This window comes from Pristiophorus japonicus, chromosome 21, assembly GCF_044704955.1.
Source record: "Pristiophorus japonicus isolate sPriJap1 chromosome 21, sPriJap1.hap1, whole genome shotgun sequence".
Taxonomy (NCBI): domain Eukaryota; kingdom Metazoa; phylum Chordata; class Chondrichthyes; family Pristiophoridae; genus Pristiophorus; species Pristiophorus japonicus.
The window spans coordinates 56,327,204-56,345,419 of NC_091997.1; the positions used below are offsets into that span (position 1 = coordinate 56,327,204).

Below are 18,216 nucleotides of genomic sequence, written 5' to 3' on the forward strand. Positions count from 1 at the left end.
TCCTTGTGGAACACCACTACCCACATTCTGCCACTCTGAATAACTACCCTTTACCCTTACTCTCTGCTTTCTGCCTTGAAGCCAGCTAGCGATCCATTCTGCTACTTGTCCCCTGACTCCGCATTCTCTGACCTTATTCATTCGTCTATTTATATGGTATGTTATCGAAGGCCTTTTGAAAATTTGGATAAACTACTGCATTACCCTTGTCTATACTGTTACCTCTACAAAAAATTCAGTGAGGTTGGTCAAGCAAGGTGTTCCCTTTTTAAATCCATGCTGACTATTATATTTTTGGCTTCTAGATGTTCTATTTTCTCCTTTTTAGTAGGAATTCTGTTTTTTTCCTACCACCGATGTTAAGCTGACTGATCTATAGTTCCATGGACATGTTCTATCTCCCTCCTTAAATATAGGTATTATGTCAGCTATCTGATAGTCCCCTGGCATTGCTCCTTTTTCTAATGAATTATTAAATATGTGTAGTAATGTCTCTGCTATCTCTTCCCTAGATTCTTTAAAAATACATGGATGTAATCCATCCAGACCAGAAGTTTTCCCTCTTTGAATTTGATTAGTTTATTTAATATATCTTCCTTTTTATTTAAAATGCAGTTATTTCATTACTAATCTCATGATCCAATGTCATGTCCATCTGTTCTGTCTCCCTGGTAAATACTGAGGCAAAGTAATTATGTAATATTTCTGCCATCTCTATCGTTACCTGTTCATCCCTTAGTGGCCCTAGTTCCATCCTGACCGACTTTTTTTATTGACGTATCTGTAAAATATTTTACTGTTTTGTTTTATGTTCCTTGATCATTTTAATTTTATAGTTCCTCTTTGCCTTCCTAATTCCTTTTTTGAATACTTTCCTAATCTTTTTGTATTCTCTTTTATCATGCTCTCCCCTGCTGTCCATGTTCTTAATGTATGCCTCTTTTCTTACCCTTATGGCTTTATTCATCCATGGTTTCTCATTCGTATTTAGCTTGTTTTGTAGCGGAATATATTCATGCACTCTCTTGAACATCGTTTTAAATGCTTCCCATTGCTGTTCTGCATTATTTTTTGCCAATATTTTTGTCCATTTTATTTTCCCATGTTCTATTCTCAGCCCCTCAAGATCAGCTTTTCTCTAATCTATTACCCTAGGCTTCATCATACTTATGTCCTTCTCAATTATTACTTTAAAGCGTATTATATTATGGTCACTATTGCCTTGCTGTTCCCCTACTTTTATTTCTCTTATCTGCTCTGGTTCATTCCCCATTGCGAGATCCAATAGCGAATCCTCCCTTGTTGGGCTTTTTACATATTGGGTTAGAAAGGTACCTTGTATACATTGTAGAAATTCCATTCCTTATCTTCTTTACCTCCCTCTTCTCTCCAATTAATATCGGGCTAGTTGAAATCCTCCATGATTATTATTCTATGTTTTTTACTCATTTCCCTAATTTGTCTGCATATTTCTTCCTCCACCTCCCTTCCACTATTAGGTGGCCTGTGGACTACCCCTATTCGTGTGATTGATACTTTATTATCTGTTATCTTTATTCACATGGATTCTATTTCTGTCTTGCTGATAGCTGCATCACTGTTTTCTGTTGTCATTGTGTTATCCCTAATAAGTACAGCTACTGCACCTCCCATTTTCCTCATTATCTTTGCTAAATGTGTTGGTTGGGGGATAAATGTTGGGCAGGACACCAGCAGAACTCCCCTGCTCTTCTTTGGAAAGATGTAATTGGATTTTCTATGTTCACTTGAAATGGCAGATGGAGCCTCGGTTTAATATCTCATCCGAAAGACGGCATCTCGGACAGCGCAGCACTCCCTCACTCCCTGGAGTGTCAGCCTAGATTATATGCTCAAGTCTCTGAAGCGGGACTTGAACCCGCAACCTTCTGACCTAGAGGCGAGAGTGCTGCTCACTGAGCCACAGCTGACACCATATTTTATCTGTCATGTTCTTGACGGGCAGGATCATGCTGTTCTAAATCCATGATGGCTTGTTAGAAACATAGAAAATAGGTGCAGGAGTAGGCCATTTGACCCTTTTGAGCCTGCACCACCATTCAATATGATCATGGCTGATCATGCAACTTCAGTACTCCATTCCTGCTTTCTCTCCATATACCTTGATCCCTTTAGCCGTAAAGGCCACATCTAACTCCCTTTTGAATATATCTAACGAACTGGCCTCAACAACTTTCTGTGGTAGAGAATTCCACAGGTTCACCATTCTGAGTGATTCATTAATTATTGCCACACAGGTGGTGCTCAGCAACAACTTGAATTCATATAGCGCCTTTAATGTAGTAAAACGTCCCAAGGCACTTCACAGGATTGTTACAAAACAAAATTTGACACAGAATGCAAAAGGAGATATTGGGGCAGGTGAAGCCGTCGGTTTTAAGGAGCCTCTTAAAGATACTGAGAGGTTTACGGAGGGAATTCCAGAGCATAAGGTCTTGTTGGCTGAAGGCAAGGCAACCAATTAAAATCGGGGAGGCTCAAGAGGCTGGAATTGGAGGAACACAGAGCTCTCTGGATGGGTGGGGGTTGTGGGGCTGGAGGATGTTAGAGATGGGGAGGAGCAAAAGCCATGGAGGGATTTGAAAATGAGGAGCATTTTTAAATCGAGGCATTGCTTATGGGAGACAATATAGGTCAGCGAGCACAGAGGTGATCAATGAATGGGATGGTGCGAGTTAGGACACGGGCAGCCGAGTTTTGGATGAACTCCAGTTTACTCCTTAGAATGCTTTCCATGATTTTACTTGTAGTTACATGTAGTTAGGCTCATGGACCTGTCGTTGCCTGGGCAGATTTATTCTCTTTTTAAGCATGGGTGCTAAATTTGTTCCTGGACTGACAATACCCCAATGTTTCCTTTATGACAACAGCCATCAAATTTCCTCCCTTATCTCTTTAAACAACATGGTATACGAACTGACACCACTTAGTCTCTTCAGCTGATTTCTAACTACAATATTATCAGTCGGGTTTGTTACGCCTAATGTTTGGACAGGGTCCGCTTGGATAGTGAGGAACAGCCAGCGTGTACTGGTCGTGCTTGCTTTGTTGTGTTGAGGAAGTGGGAGATGTGGCACATGGGGGAACTGCAGTGGATGTGACTTTCAGAAAGTCTTTGACAAGGTACCACACAGGAGACAACTGGAGAAGGTTATGGATTTGCGAGGAGGGTAGAAATGGGATTAAGAACTGGTAAGAAGGGAGGAAACCGAGAGTACGAGTTGAAGACCATTTCTCAGATAGCTTGAAAGTGGGTGGTGATGTCCCGCAGGGTTCTGTTCTGGGACCATCTCTGTACACTGCACATCAACGATTTGGATACAGGGCCAGATGGCGTGCTGTCTAAATTTACAAATGATACTAAAATAGGAAAATAAAGAAAGACTTACATTTCCATCGTGCCTTTTACAATCTCAGGATATCATAAAGCACTTCACAGTCAATGAAGTACCTTGGTGTGTCGTCACTGTTGTAATGTCAGACACGTAGCAGCTAATGTAAGCACAGCAAGATCCCACACACAGCAATGCTATAATGACCAGATAATCTTGTGTGACATTAAATGAGGGATAAATATTGATCAGGATACCAGTGAGAGCTCCCCTGCTCTTTTTCAAAATAGTGCCAATGATCTTTTGCATCCACCTGAGAGGGCAGACGGGGCCTTGTTTAATTCTCATCCGAAAGACGGTGCCACCTCTAGTGTCAGTCTGGATGTGTGCGCAAGTTTCAGGAGTGGGACTTGAACCTACAACTTTCTGACTCCGAGGCAAGAATGCTACCCACTGAGCCACAGAGGCATTGTAAATTAGACTGAGGAGCCAAGGAAGCTGCACGGGGATATTGATAAGATGGTAGAATTCACAGATCTGTTGCTGTATAACACTGGGGTACAGTACTGGTGGGTACAGGTCTGTCGCTGTATAACACTGGGGTACATTACTGGTGGGTACAGATCTGTCGCTGTATAACACTAGGGTACTGTATTGGTGGGTAACATAGAAAATAGGTGCAGGAGTAGGCCATTCGGCCCTTCGAGCCTGCACCACCATTCAATAGATCATGGCTGATCATTCACCTCCGTACTATTTCCTGCTTTCTCTCCATACCCCTTGATCCCTTTAGCCATAAGGGCCATATCTAACTCCCTCTTGAATATATCCAATGAGCTGGCATCAACAATTCTCTGCGGTAGAGAATTCCACAGGTTAACAACTCTCTGAGTGAAGAAGTTTCTCCTCATCTCAGTCCTAAATGGCATACCCCTGATCCTGAGACTGTGTCCCCTGGTTTTGGACTTCCCCAACATCGAGAACATTCTTCCTGCATCTAACTTGTCCAGCCCCGTCAGAATTTTATATGTTTCTATGAGATCCCCTCTCATCCTTCTAAACTCCAGTCGATCCAGTCTCTCCTCGTATGTCAGTCCTGCCATCCCGGGAATCAGTCTGGTGAACCTTCGCTGCACTCCCTCAATAGCAAGAACGTCCTTCCTCAGATTAGGAGACCAAAACTGAAAATATTCCAGGTGAGGCCTCACCAAGGCCCTGTACAACTGCAGTAAGACCTTCCTGCTCCTATACTCAAATCCCCTAGCTATGAAGGCCAACATACCATAATGTCTTCTTCACTGCCTGTTGTACCTGCATGCCAACTTTCAATGATTGATGTACCATGACCCCTAGGTCTCGTTGCACCTCCCCTTTTCCTAATCTGCTGCAATTCAGATAATATTCTGTCTTCGTGTTTTTGCCACCAAAGTGGATAACCTCACATTTATCCACATTATACTGCATCTGCCATGCATTTGCCCACTCACCTAACCTGTCCAAGTCACCCTGCAGCCTCTTAGCATCCTCCTCACAGCTCACACCGCCATCCAGCTTAGTGTCATCTGCAAACTTTGCCATATTACACTCAATTCCTTCATCTAAATCATTGATGTATATTGTAAATAGCTGGGGTCCCAGCACTGAGCCCTGCAGCACCCCACTAGTCACTGCCTGCCATTCTGAAGAAGACCCGTTTATCCCGACTCTCTGCTTCCTGTCTGCCAACCAGTTCTCTATCCACGTCAATACATTACCCCCAATGTCATGTGTTTTAATTTTGCACACCAATCTCTTTGTGGGACCTTGTCAAAAGCCTTTTGAAAGTCCAAATACACCACATCCACTGGTTCTCCCTTGTCCACTCTACTAGTTACATCCTCAAAAAAATTCTAGAAGATTTGTCAAGCATGATTTCCCTTTGATAAATCCATGCTGACTTGGACCGATCCTATCACTGCTTTCCCAATGCGCTGCTATTACATCTTTAATAATTGATTCCAACATATTTCCACTACTGATGTCAGGCTAACTGGTCTATAATTACCTGTTTTCTCTCTCTCCCTCCTTTTTTTAAAAAAGTGTTGTTATATTAGCTACCCTCCAATCCATAGGAACTGATTCAGAGTCGATAGACTGTTGGAAAATGATCAAAATATATCCACTATTTCTAGGGCCACTTCCTTAAGTACTCTGGGATGCAGACTATCAGGCCCCGGGATTTTATCGGCCTTCAATCCCATCAATTTCCCTAACACCATTTCCCACCTAATAAGGATATCCTTCAGTTCCTCCTTCTCACTAGACCCTCGGTCTCCTAGTATTTCCGGAAGGTTAATTGTGTCTTCCTTCGTGAAGACACAACCAACGTATTTGTTCAACTGGTCTGCCATTTCTTTGTTCCCCATTATAAATTCACCTGAATCTGACTGCAAGGCACCTACATATGTTTTCACTAATCTTTTTCTCTTCACATATCCATCGAAGCTTTTGCAGTCAGTTTTTATGTTCCCAGCAAGCTTCCTCTCATACTTTATTTTCCCCCTCCTAATTAAACCCTTTGTCGTCCTCTGCTGAATTCTAAATTTTTCCCAGTCCTCAGGCTTGCTGTTTTTTCTGATCAATTTATATGCCTCTTCCTTGGATTTAACACTATCCTTAATTTCCCTTGTTAGCCACGGTTGAGCCACCTTCCCGGTTTTATTTTTACTCCAAATAAGGATGTACAATTGTTGAAGTTCATCCATGTGATCTTTAAATGTTTGCCATTGCCTATCCACCGTCAATCCTTCAAGTATCATTCGCCAGTCTATTCTAGCCAATTTACGTCTCATACCATCAAAGTTAACTTTCCTTAAGTTCAGGACCCTGTCACTGTATAACACTTGGGTGCAGTTCTGGTGGCTACAGGTCTGTTACTGTATAGCACTGGGGTACAGTACTGGTGGGTACAAGTCTGTCACTGTATAACACTGGGGTACAGTACTGGTGGGTACAGGTCTGTCACTGTATAACACTGGGGTACAGTACTGGTGGGTACAAGTCTGTCACTGTATAACACTGGGGTACAGCACTGGTGGGTACAGGTCTGTCACTGTATAACACTGGGGTACAGTACTGGTGGGTACAGGTCTGTCACTGTATAACACTGGGGTACAGTACTGGTGGCGAAGGTCTGTCACTGATGGGTCCATTTGGCCATCAGGTTGGTTAGATGCAGGGAGGATGTTTCCCCTGGCTGCGGAGTCTAGACCAGGAGTTACAGTCTTAGAGTAAGAGGTCGGCCATGTAGGACTGAGATGAGGAGAAATTTCTTCACTGAGAAGATGGTGAATCTTTGGAATTCTCTGCCCCAGAGGGCTATGGAGGCTTAGTCGCTGAGTATACTCCAGACCGAGAGCAATAGATTTTTGGATGTTAAGGGAATCAAAAGATTTGGGAATATTGCAGGAAAGTGGAGTTGAGGTAGAAGATCAGCCATGATCTCATTGTATGGCGGAGCAGTCTTGAGGGGCCAAATGGCCTACTCCTATTCCTATTTCTTGTGTCCTTGTGTAAGATCAGATGCACTCCGATGCTCTTCCAACTGAGCAGCCTGCTAACATGTACAATAAAAATGGCCACTCGGGTGAGTATCAGAATACTAGTGTCTGAAATTCCCCCTCTGCTGTTTCAGTGGCGGCATGTATCCAGTTATTTTAAGCGGGTTAATGCCTCTAAGCCCTGGCAATCCATCTCTGGAAGCCCAGGTAACAGACTCCAATTGGCACCTGTAGTTGGTAGTCGCTGGTTTGTTCTGGGTTTTTTTAGTTTATGGCCTGGAGGTTTGTAACGGGCTGTTTTTAATGCTGTTGCCTCAAATTCTAAATCCGAACCGCAAGATGTGTTAGTATCAGCAATGTAAGAAACCTGCAGATTTATGTGTGACCCATCAGGCTCCATGTTTCCACCTATCTGGCCTATAATGACACAAGCATGGACTCTCTTGTCTTGGAGTATGGCAAGGAAAGGGAACATGGCAGGGTACAATCTGTAAAGAAAGCCTTGCATTTATATAGCACCTTTCACCAACTCTGGATGTCCCAAAGCGTTTACAGCCGATGAAGTACTTTTGAAGTGTAGTCACTGTTATTTTATATTTTTAAAAAACAGTCCACCCTGTGTTTCAATAGACTTTTCACTAACGTTAAAGCAGTTCAGCAATTTAAAATGTGGAGTCTGAATAAACATTGCCAGGTATGTGCGTGTGAGTTCTGGAATTGTCGGTATATTGAGCACAGTGCTGATATGTGTTCTCCACTGGAACTGCATGGACACTCCCGAATCACTGTCCAGAGTGCATTCCAGTTTTACTCCACTATTGTTCCCTCCCTCCCTCCCATGTGATGTGCCAAATGGTTTTGCTGTACAAATACCGGGGAATTAGTGATTCCTCACCCCATGGATCACTAATGAGGTTAAACACCTACCCGATAACATGTAAGTAGTGTTGGGGCTAATTGGCACCTTGTCACTTGGTGCCAAGACATTTGGCTGCTCTGTGTTTTCTATTAAGTAATTTCAAAGTAGAAAACAGGTTAAATAGTTGGAAATCCATTACACAGGAGCCTGCTCCAGCAACTGCTGTAGGGTTACACTGCAATAGCCACACGGGTAATCAACAGCAATGTCGACTGAGGATGTGCTGTGTGGCCAGAATCGTAATGTGTCAGCAGGCAGAAGGTGTGGGCGTGTTCTTCTGTAACAATCACTGCTTTATGAGTCTTGTGTTACAATTACTCTGCAGCTTAATCAATCCTTTTATACAAACCCAGTAGGATATCTAGAAATGGTTCCACAAACAGGAGATGAACGAATGGCCAGATCATTTATTGGTGTTTGGTCAAAGAGTGAATGTTGACCAGGACAGACCCCAGGGGAACTGTTCTTCTTTGATTAGTGCTATGAGGTATGTTACATCCACCTGGACAGGCGGACAGGAGTCTTGCTTTGACATCTCATCCAAATGCGGCACCTCTGACAGTGCAGCACTCCCTCATGCTGCACAGGAGTGTCTGCCTGGATCGTGTGCTCGAATCCCAGAGTGAGGACTGAACCTGATTCGGAGGTGCGAGTGCTACCCTGGAGCGTAGCTGGCGCTGGCCTAGAACCTCGTATTAATAGGGTCGATAACCCTCTCAGATTGTTCTGGAGTCTCCAGGAATGCAAACATGAATTTCCGGAGCACTGCTTCGAGCAACCTTTGAGAACCTAGGGAAGAGGAGTTTGCATGTTGTAGCTGTGGAGTTTTAGTCGTCGTCATGGCGATAGCTGACCCTCCGGTGCCCATGGGTGGCATGTTTCCTCAGGGCTGTAGTGCTTGTCTTGTTTCTGCCTTTCAGTGGTGGGTGGTCTCCGGGAGTGCAGAACTACATTTCCCCAAATTCCCCACCCACCCTGCTCCCCAAACACAGCCGTTTGCCTGAGGAGTGTCACTTGGGGTGGTGGTCATTCGATGATGTTTGTACATGGAGATGGAGTACAGCAAGTCAAGTCTTTCTAGTCTTGCTAAGGACAAGAATGGACCCAAGGTAGTTTAGGAGAGCTTGTTGTAGAACTATGCTGAAAATTACAGTAACTGTTGAATGATTTTAACTCATTGACCCACAATTCGCTGTCAAAATAACGGTGACGCCAATGGTACTCGTCATTATTTATACGCAAATGCCACAGCAGCTTCAGGTGAGGGGCAGATGTGCGGTTAAATGCAGAAATCCAGTTCGAGTTGTGCTGCTCCACTGTTAGCTTCGAAAGTGGCATTTCACTGTCTGCCTCACCATTGACATGTATTGGACAGTATGAAGTTGCTCTATTTGTGCGGTAGATACAAACTAAATTCTCCACAGAAAGTTAAGTCTTGTTCATTTCAGTCTAAGTATCCTTTAAAGGCATGACATTTGTTCATTACTGCTGGTCAACTTCTCTGGCACTGAAAATGAACTATTGCAAGTGTGAATCTCATTCCTTCAGGTTTTAATTGTTGAAGATTTTAAAAATGTAAAACTTTTTTTAAAACTTTCTCTTTCTGACATTGAACTCACCCACTCTATTTTACTCTTCTTTCTCCATCCTTGCGCTGTTAATTTCACAATCTTTCAATTTGATTGGTTAAGGAGAGGCACGGTTGTTTGTCCTGTTCACTCCGGTCCCAGATGCCCAGAGTTATTAGCTCTCACTTTCAGCTACTTGCCACGCAAAAAATACAAAATTCTAAACGGCCGATCTAACTAACGGCAGATGCCATTAGATTCACTTCTACAACTAATTATGGCCCATTGTTTTTAGGCTGAGGTTTTTCTTTCCAAATCCCTCAGCCTGGCTTTCTCGCCACAACTTCAAAACCATCTCTACATGCCTGGGGTCATCCTCCCTTACTCTTCTACTCCTTCTGATTTACTTTATTATTGGTGCAGTGTGCTGAGGTTCAAGTCCCACTCCAGAGACTTGAGCACAAAGTCTAGGCTGACATCCTAGTGCAGTGCTGAGGGAGTGCTGCACCGTCGGAGGTGCTGTCTGTTGGATGAGACGTTAAACCAAGGTTCCTGCCCTCTCGGGTGGACATAAAAGACATCCTATGGCATTAAGAAGTTCTACTCAGTGTCCTAGCAATATTCAATATTTTACCCAGTGTCCTAGGCATATTTATCCTTCAGTCAACATCATTAAGATATCACAATCATCCGGTTAGATTATGTGGTCATTATAAATGGTTCATTCTCGGGTTGGCAATCAGTAACTAGCGGTGTGCCGCAGGGATCAATGCTGGGACCCCAACTATTTACAATCTATATTAACGAATAGGAGATGCTCTTCCTGAGGTGTTGCCTGGATGTTGAGCTTGGGGCTCGGACTATAAAACACTTTTCAAGCTGTTATTTTTAGTTTGACGCATCCATTTCTATTTTTAACACCAAACGCAAGGCCAGGTGCTGCAGTGCTGTTCGAGGTGCTGCTTCGGCCCACGTCTAAGCACATGAACTAGGGAGCTGTTTGCACTACCAGTCAACAATAGATCAGCTCCCTCCTGTGGCTCAGTTGGTGCAGCCTCTTAGCAGGTGAGTCAGGCAGACGCGAATAGCCTCTGGCTCGAGCCCTGTTGAGTTAATTTGCCTCCATCATGTGTTTCAGGGTGTAACAGTTGGCCTCCTGGCCTACATTAGGGAAGGTGAAAATCCGCCAGTGTCTGGAACGTGTGTTTTGAGCTGTGCAACACTGCGGTGAAGTACTAGTCGTACAGGTCGGCCACTAATGGTGGGCATGATTGAGGGGATGAACTCTGCATGTCACAACTAAAGTGTATTGGCTTAAATGCAATTATGTCCAGCGCTGCAGTTTTCAAGATGCAGTGCTTCAGAGAAGACTAACTTTTTATACCTGTCTGCACTTGTTTCTGTGTTTGTTTATCTACCAACAAAATAGATTGTTTAATACTAGTTGTGGGACAGGGCTGTGCCTGAATTGTGAACAGCTAATTACCTTTTCGGTCTTGTTTTTCAAACGCCTGGCATAAATTTGATCTGCCCATTCCTCAGAATTGTTTTTCTCTCTCTCCTTCTGCCGTTCCCTTCCATCTGGATTGGAGTCATACTGTGCCTGGCACAAACTCAAACGGGTGAGAGACTGCCTCTTGATGGCGTGGGTTTCGTGCTCTGGATTGCGACCTGATTCTGCAGATACACTGTCACTGTCACAACGAAGCATACCTGAAGCTGCTCTGTATCCATGCAGAAGTGACCGTATAACCGTACCCCGAGATTCCCTTTTATTTCGGGCTCTACTGTCTACACAAGCAAATTTCAGATCTAAAACATTCTGTCACAAGTGCGACCAGAACCGCTCAGTCACATTTATGTTAGATGTAGCCTGAACACAGTGTAGATGTTTTGGAATTTATTTCTTTTTTGATCATTTTTCAACAGAAAAGTCTTGGAAAAAAGCTACTTTTTAAAAGTTGAGCTTTTAAAGCAAAGCGTATTCACATAAGCTTTCAAAAATGGCACAGAGACAGCAGATGATTACAATGTTAACCTATGCTTTTATGTTATTTCCCCATGGTCTGTAAACATTAATCAGTTAATGAGCCTTTCTCTGTAATAGATAAACACCTTGCACCCACTTGTTGGGAAATGTTTGGTCCTTTTGGGATGGGAGCGGGGGTGACTGGCACGAGCAGTTGGGTATAGCAAGTCTTTCAAGTCAGTCAGGCCAAATAAAAGCTGTAAGGGCAAGCTTTGGTAGGTTGAGACGTTTATCACTTGGAAGATAATTAGGAGTTATTTTATTTAACAAGTAAGGCGACTGACTGATGTTGAGACGCATGGCATGTTCGTTATTTTGTATTATTACACAAGGACTATAATTGTTTCATCTCAGTGAATCAGATTATAACTTTTGTTCAGCATGTTCACTCCGAACTAAGACAGCTTAATGATTCATGTCTGCCCTTGTCTCAAAGTATTTCCTCGGTCTGCTTCAAAGAGATTAAAGGAGCGTGTGTACAAAAGACACAAATATCTAGTTCAGTTCACAGGAGGGTATTACTGCCTGTGTCCAACCCTGCTCCAAGTCCTGCTGACAGATCACTCCTGTCTTTAATGACCTACGCTAGCTTCAAGTCCTCCATCATCTCAGCTTTAAAATTGTCGTCCTTGAGGTGTTAAATCCCTCCACTGCCTCTTTCCTCAGTATCTCTGCAACCTTAGAAACATAGAAATTTACTGCGCAGAAGGAGGCCATTTTGGCCCATCGTGTCAATGCCGGCCGACATAGAGCCGCACGGCCCTCGGTCAGCAGCCCTGAAGGTTACATATAAACCTATCAACAATGACAGAAAGGCAAAGAGCACCCATCCCAAAACCAGTCCGCCTCACACAACTGCGACTCCCCTTATACTGAAACATTCTACACTCCACCCCAACCGGAGCCATGTGATCTCCTGGGAGAGGCAAAAAACATTTAAAAACCCAGGCCAATTTAGGGAGACAAAATCTGGGAAAATTCCTCTCCGACCCATCCAGGCGATCGAAACTAGTCCAGGAAATCACCCTGGCCGTATTCTATTCCCTGCAGTACTTACCATTATATCTGCACCGTCCAACAAAAGGTCATCCAGTCTAATCCCAATTACCAGCTGTAGGTCCGTAACCCTGCAGGTTACTGCACTTTAAGTGCCCATCCAACCATCTCTTAAAAATGGTGAGGGTTTCTGCATCCACCACTCCTCCAGGCACAGAGTTTCAGATCCCCACATCCCTCTGCGTAAAGAAGCCACCACCCCCCCTCAAATCCTCTCTAAACCTTCCACCAACCATTTTAAAACTATGCCCCCTCATAATAGACCCCTCCACCAATGGAAATAGGCCCTTAGTATCCACTATGTCCAGGCTCCTCAATATTTTGTACACCTCAATGAGATCTCATCTCAACCTCTTCTGTTCCCATGAGAACAAACCCAGTTTATCCAATCTGTCCTCATAACTAAGATTCTCCATTCCAGTAAATCTCCTCTGCACCCTCTCTAGTGCAATCATGTCTTTCCTATAATAAGGCGAGCAGAACTGCACGCAGTACTCCAGCTTATGGCCTAACCAAAGTATTATACAATTTAAGCATAACCTCCCTGCTCTTATATTCTATGCCTCGGCCAATAAAGGCAAGCATTCTGTATGCCTACTTAACCACCTTATCCACCTGGCCTGCTACTTTCAGGGATCTGTGGACAAGCACTCCAAGGTCCCTTTGTTCATCTACACTATTAAATGGCCTACCACTTAATCTGTATACCCTTTCCTTATTAGATCTCCCAAAATGCATCACTTCACACTTCTCTGAATTAAATTCCATTTGCCATTGCTCTGCCTACCTGACCAGTAGATTGATATCCTCCTGCAGCCCATGACTTTCCTCTTCATTATCAACCACACAACCAATTTTAGTGTCGTCTGCAAACTTTTTAATCATACTCCCTATATTCAAATCTAAATCGTTGATATATACCACAAAAATCAAGGGACCTAGTACTGAGCCCTGTGGAACCCCACTGGAAACATCCTTCCAGTCGCAAAAGCATCCATCAACCAATTACCCTTTGCTTCCTACAGCCAAGCCAATTTTGGATCCAACTTGCCACTTTGCCCTGGATCCCATAGGCTTTAACCTTCATGACCAGTCTACCATGTGGGACGTTATCAAAAGCTTTGCTAAAGTCCATATATACTACATCGTACGCACTGCCCTCATCGACCCTCTTGGTTACCTCCGCAAAGAATTCAATCAGGTTAGTCAGACACGATCTTCCCTTAACAAATCCATGCTGACTGTCCCTAATTAACCTTGCCTTTCCAAATGTAGATTTGTCCTGCCTTTCAGGATTTTTCCCAATAATTTTCCCAGCAGTGTAACAAGCCCTCGACCTCGCTGCAACTGGCTACGTGATACCTGTGTCTTTCACGTGTGCTGCTCAAGTCTCTTCGAGGGCGGCTGAGGAAACGCTTGGTGAGTCGAGGTCAGATCTCCGATGTGAATCCTTTAGCTGCTTTACTTCATAGTGAGTGAACTGACAAAGCAACTGTTTTGATCGGATTCACTTGGTTCAAACAGTACAGCCTGCCTTTGCGTGATTAAAAAATAACGAGGATGATATGCTGCCTCACATTGATGAGTGGTGATCTTACTTGTATAAAGTAACTCCCTCCTACCCTCCTGCATGCTACTCTCCCAGGCTAGGTCAAAGCTTGCCCTTGCAGCATTCGGTGTCTGCTTGTTTCAGTATCGTGTGCTGTTCACATTCTGTCCACGGCCAGAAGGGAGTAGATACTTCCCAATGCAATGGTTGGGATGTGTTTATTGATCACCAAACAAGCCAATTAATTAATTATTATTTACAGCTTGAGAAAATGACATCTAAACTTGTCATTTTTGCCACCTATTGTCTCAGTGTCTTTTTTTTTAACTTTTGCCAATATGCTCTGCTTTAAGAACCCAACACTTTAAACAGTGGGGAAAAATGGTTTTTTTAAAAAAAGTCCTGAAAGTTGAAAGATGAGTTCTGGTGACACATTGGATAAATATGTTTACATTTACAGATTCTGATTTTAGTTTACACTTGGATAAGTTTCTTTCATGCCAACTTAATCCCCCCCTCCCCCCTCCCCCCTCCCCTTGTCTGAAGGTGCTGACTCCTGGTTCCATGGCCATTCATGTGTGAGCCTAGATAATGTATCTTGGCTATTTAACTGTCTCTCTTGTCACCCCTCTGAGATCTGTTTGCTTGGCACAGACCTGCCAAGACTAGGGCACTCTGGGTCACTTGCATGCTGCCTTCACCAGCTGCTGCACTGGGGTGTGCAAGATGAATTTTTATTCCAGTACAGCTGCAGGGTCCTTACTGCAGGGTTTATACAACAGGTGTAAAATGGAACTGAGACATGTGACCGTAGGCAGTGATTCACCCCTACAGTTCCCATATGGGAGCTTCCGAATGGGTGGACTGTTTGAGTGAGACTGTGTGTGGGAATGAACAGACAAATGAACCCGATATTGCTGGAAGCCTTTGGCAGGCTATGTGCTTGCCCATCATTGGAGCCGTGGATTGCCATTTCATCATGTGTTTCAGTAAAATCAAATCACGTTGTTTCATTTTAGTGGATTGCATCCTCTTGCGTTCTAAATTAGAAAGTATTGCAAACAATTCCAGCAATCCATCTTGTGAATGATTTTTTGTCGAGAGTCTGTAGCACTGCAGCAATGTTATCATGAGTTTAAAACATCCTCCTGAGACCAGCTGTGCCCTGTGCTACAACTGAAGTCTGGCTGGGTTCTTCCTTCATAAAACCTCATCTTCCCGGCCATAGGATTTTTCTCCGTTCTGAATGTTTCCAACTGTTTTTCTTTTCTAAAACAGTAAAAGCCCAGGGGATGAAACGGGAGCAAAGAAGAAGAAGAGGAAACCGAAACGGAAGAAGGAGAAGGGTGGAGGGAAGCTAGACTCGGACGATCAATCAAAGGTATGGTTTCGGGTAGAAAGCCATCTGCAGCATCCAGGGATCTCGGTGAAACAGGCAGTCATTTTCTTGAAGAAATATAGAGCAAGCTTAGCAATTTAAAAAAGGCATCTGCAAACTTTCTCTGATTTGACTCGTCCCTGTAAAATTAAAAGTCTTGCCTGTAGCACTGGAATTTAGAAGAATGAGAGGGGATCTCATAGAAACATATAAAATTCTGATGGGACTGGACATGTTAGATGCAGGAAGAATGTTCCTGATGTTGGGGGAGTCCAGAACCAGGGGTCACTGTCTAAGGATAAGTGGTAAGCCATCGAGGACTGAGATGAGGAGAAACTTCTTCACTCAGAGAATTGTGAACCTGTGGAATTCTCTACCACAGAAAGTTGTTGAGGCCAGTTCATTAGATATATTCAAAAGGGAGTTAGATGTGGCCCTTACGGCTAAAGGGACCAAGGGGTATGGAGAGAAAGCAGGAATGGGGTACTGAGGTGAATGATCAGCCATGATCATATTGAATGGTGGTGCAGGCTCGAAGGGCCGAATGGCCTGCTCCTGCACCTACTTTCTATGTTTCTTTGTTTCTAGCAGGCCGTGCATTAAACGCACAACGTGGCAGCTTAAATCCGTCTGAGCAGAAAAATCAAGTGTGTGTTTGTTCATATATTGAATGTAGCCATAGTTGTGATGAAGGCCACACACCCGACCGGTCTTTACCTGCCTTTTCTCGTTACAGTTGCTGACTGATGTGCTGTGCATTTCTGGTGTTCTTGCTTTTTATTTCAAATTTACAGAAATGTTCTTTTTACCTAACGTAATCGTTCTGATTGGCTCACTACAGATCAACAGTGGTATGAATGCTTGCCATTTCAGTCAATCACATTGTTAAATTAGTTTTCCCAGTCGTTTCAGCTGCTGCTGATCTCTGACCCTGCTGAATATAGAGCCATCTGAATAACATTTTATAACTCTGGCAAAAAGCATAAGCTTATTTTTTCTCATTTTCCATATATATATATAAAATGACCTGCACCTATAAGGTATAAGAAGAATGATGTTGAAATTTGCTTATACTAAATTAGAGGAACATTGTAGGATATTGCAGTTAGCTAAGTCGGCAGATGCAGAGAAATGTCAAGTAGTACATGTTAAGCTGTAGCATCAATGATAAAATCCTGATCATAGTGGGGGAATGGCGAGAGCTTGGGGTGCAGATCTTTAAAGGTGCAGCGAGAAAAGACCACACAAAGACGAATAGGTTTCAGGGTTGTATATGTAAGGGCATTGAACATGAAAGCAAGGAAATGATGTTAAATGCATACAAGACGTTGGCTAGGATGCAGTTGGAGTATTTGAGGCTGCTCGGGACAACCCATTATAGGAAGGATATTGGAGCTGTGCAAAGGAGGCAGTGACAATTCACTAGATTAATACCGGGTGAGAGATTACAGTTATAAAGAAACATTTGCAAAAGTGGGGCTTTTTCCCAAACAGGGGAGGCTAAGGAGGGGAGAACATATGAACCATGACGGACAGGTAAAGACCACCTGGCCCACCGAGCTTGTCCCACACAATATGCTTATCAATCAGAATCTGTTAGAACTTTTCAAAATTGTGAAAAGCTTTATGAATAAAGATTATTTCACCAGTTGATGAATCACTAACCAAAAGTGTAGACTGAGCATTAGTATTACATAAAATGACATGGAAATTACAACATGATCAATGACACCACTTCCTCTAGCCCTCTGGTCAAATCATTGATATACACAGTGAACGGAAGTGGTTCCAGAACAGAACCCTGTGGGACACCACTACCCACTTCTAAGCACTCTGAGAAACTGTCTTTAACTCCTACTCTCTGTTTCCTCCCTTCTAACCAGTTCTTAATCCAATTTGTTACCTTCCCCTTAAATCTATAATCTCCTCCAATAGTCTACTGTGTGGTACTTTGTCCAAGGCTTTCTGAAAGTCGCATCAATCCATCACCGCTGTCGCCTCTCGATCAGATTTTCCAAGCACGATGATCCTATCTGAAACTCCTGTTGTTTGCTTCTAATTATTTTATCTTCAGCTAGATATTTGGTCATTTCATTTTTAATTAAAGATATTTCCTGCCACAGATGTTAAAACTAACTGGCCTGTAATTACCCAGGTTCGCTCTGACTCCCTTTTTAAAAAAAAAACAAAGGGAAAAGTTCACAAGGTTGCAAGATAATTATGGATGAGGAATGTCATGCAGCCTATCTTTTTCTTTCATCCACCCCAAGAGACCCTACTTCCTCTTCTACCCACCGGGGCCACCATTTCAGTACCTAATGGTTTCTTAAATGATTCCACTGTCCGATCCAGAAATCCATTCCATGTGTTGATTACTCTTGGTGTCAACTTCCTGATATCAGTCTTAAATTTGCTATTTGAGCCTGTGTTGCCTTGCCTAGTCTTTTTCGTTTTGATTTGATTTGGTATAAAATAAAATCCCAGATTTATCTTTTCCATTTCCCTAACCATCTTGTAAACCTTCTATAGGCTCACCTTTCTGATATCTCCATTCTAGGTATCCACATAGTTCTGCATTTTGGGTAAAATATCTGTCATCTCTGGACAACCTCCAACAATTGCACTTCCCTTTCTAGTTTGGTCTCCTCTACAAATTTTGTCCTTTGAATTAAGTTTCTAAATGCGAGTCATTTATGTAAATTAGAAAGAGTAATGATCCTGACATTGAGCCCTGGGCATCCCACTCAGTGCACTCCCCTCCCTCACCCAGAGATAACTCCTTCAACATGCTCCTGTTGCTTTCCACA

General features: G+C 43.2%; 1 protein-coding gene across 4 annotated transcripts in view; it reads left to right on the forward strand.

Annotated features, from left to right (window-relative positions):
• The window catches only part of LOC139234006 (glycylpeptide N-tetradecanoyltransferase 1), a 76,739-nt gene that overhangs the window by 26,631 nt on the left and 31,892 nt on the right, over window positions 1-18,216 (forward strand). For 3 of the 4 annotated variants that reach the window (XM_070864794.1, XM_070864797.1, XM_070864796.1), the window contains exon 2: window positions 15,310-15,412. The exons of the other annotated variant lie outside the window; for it this stretch is intronic. In XM_070864794.1, coding sequence (XP_070720895.1) covers window positions 15,310-15,412 — 103 coding nt within the window. The remainder of the gene's footprint in view (window positions 1-15,309; window positions 15,413-18,216) is intronic. 4 annotated transcript variants of the gene reach the window in all.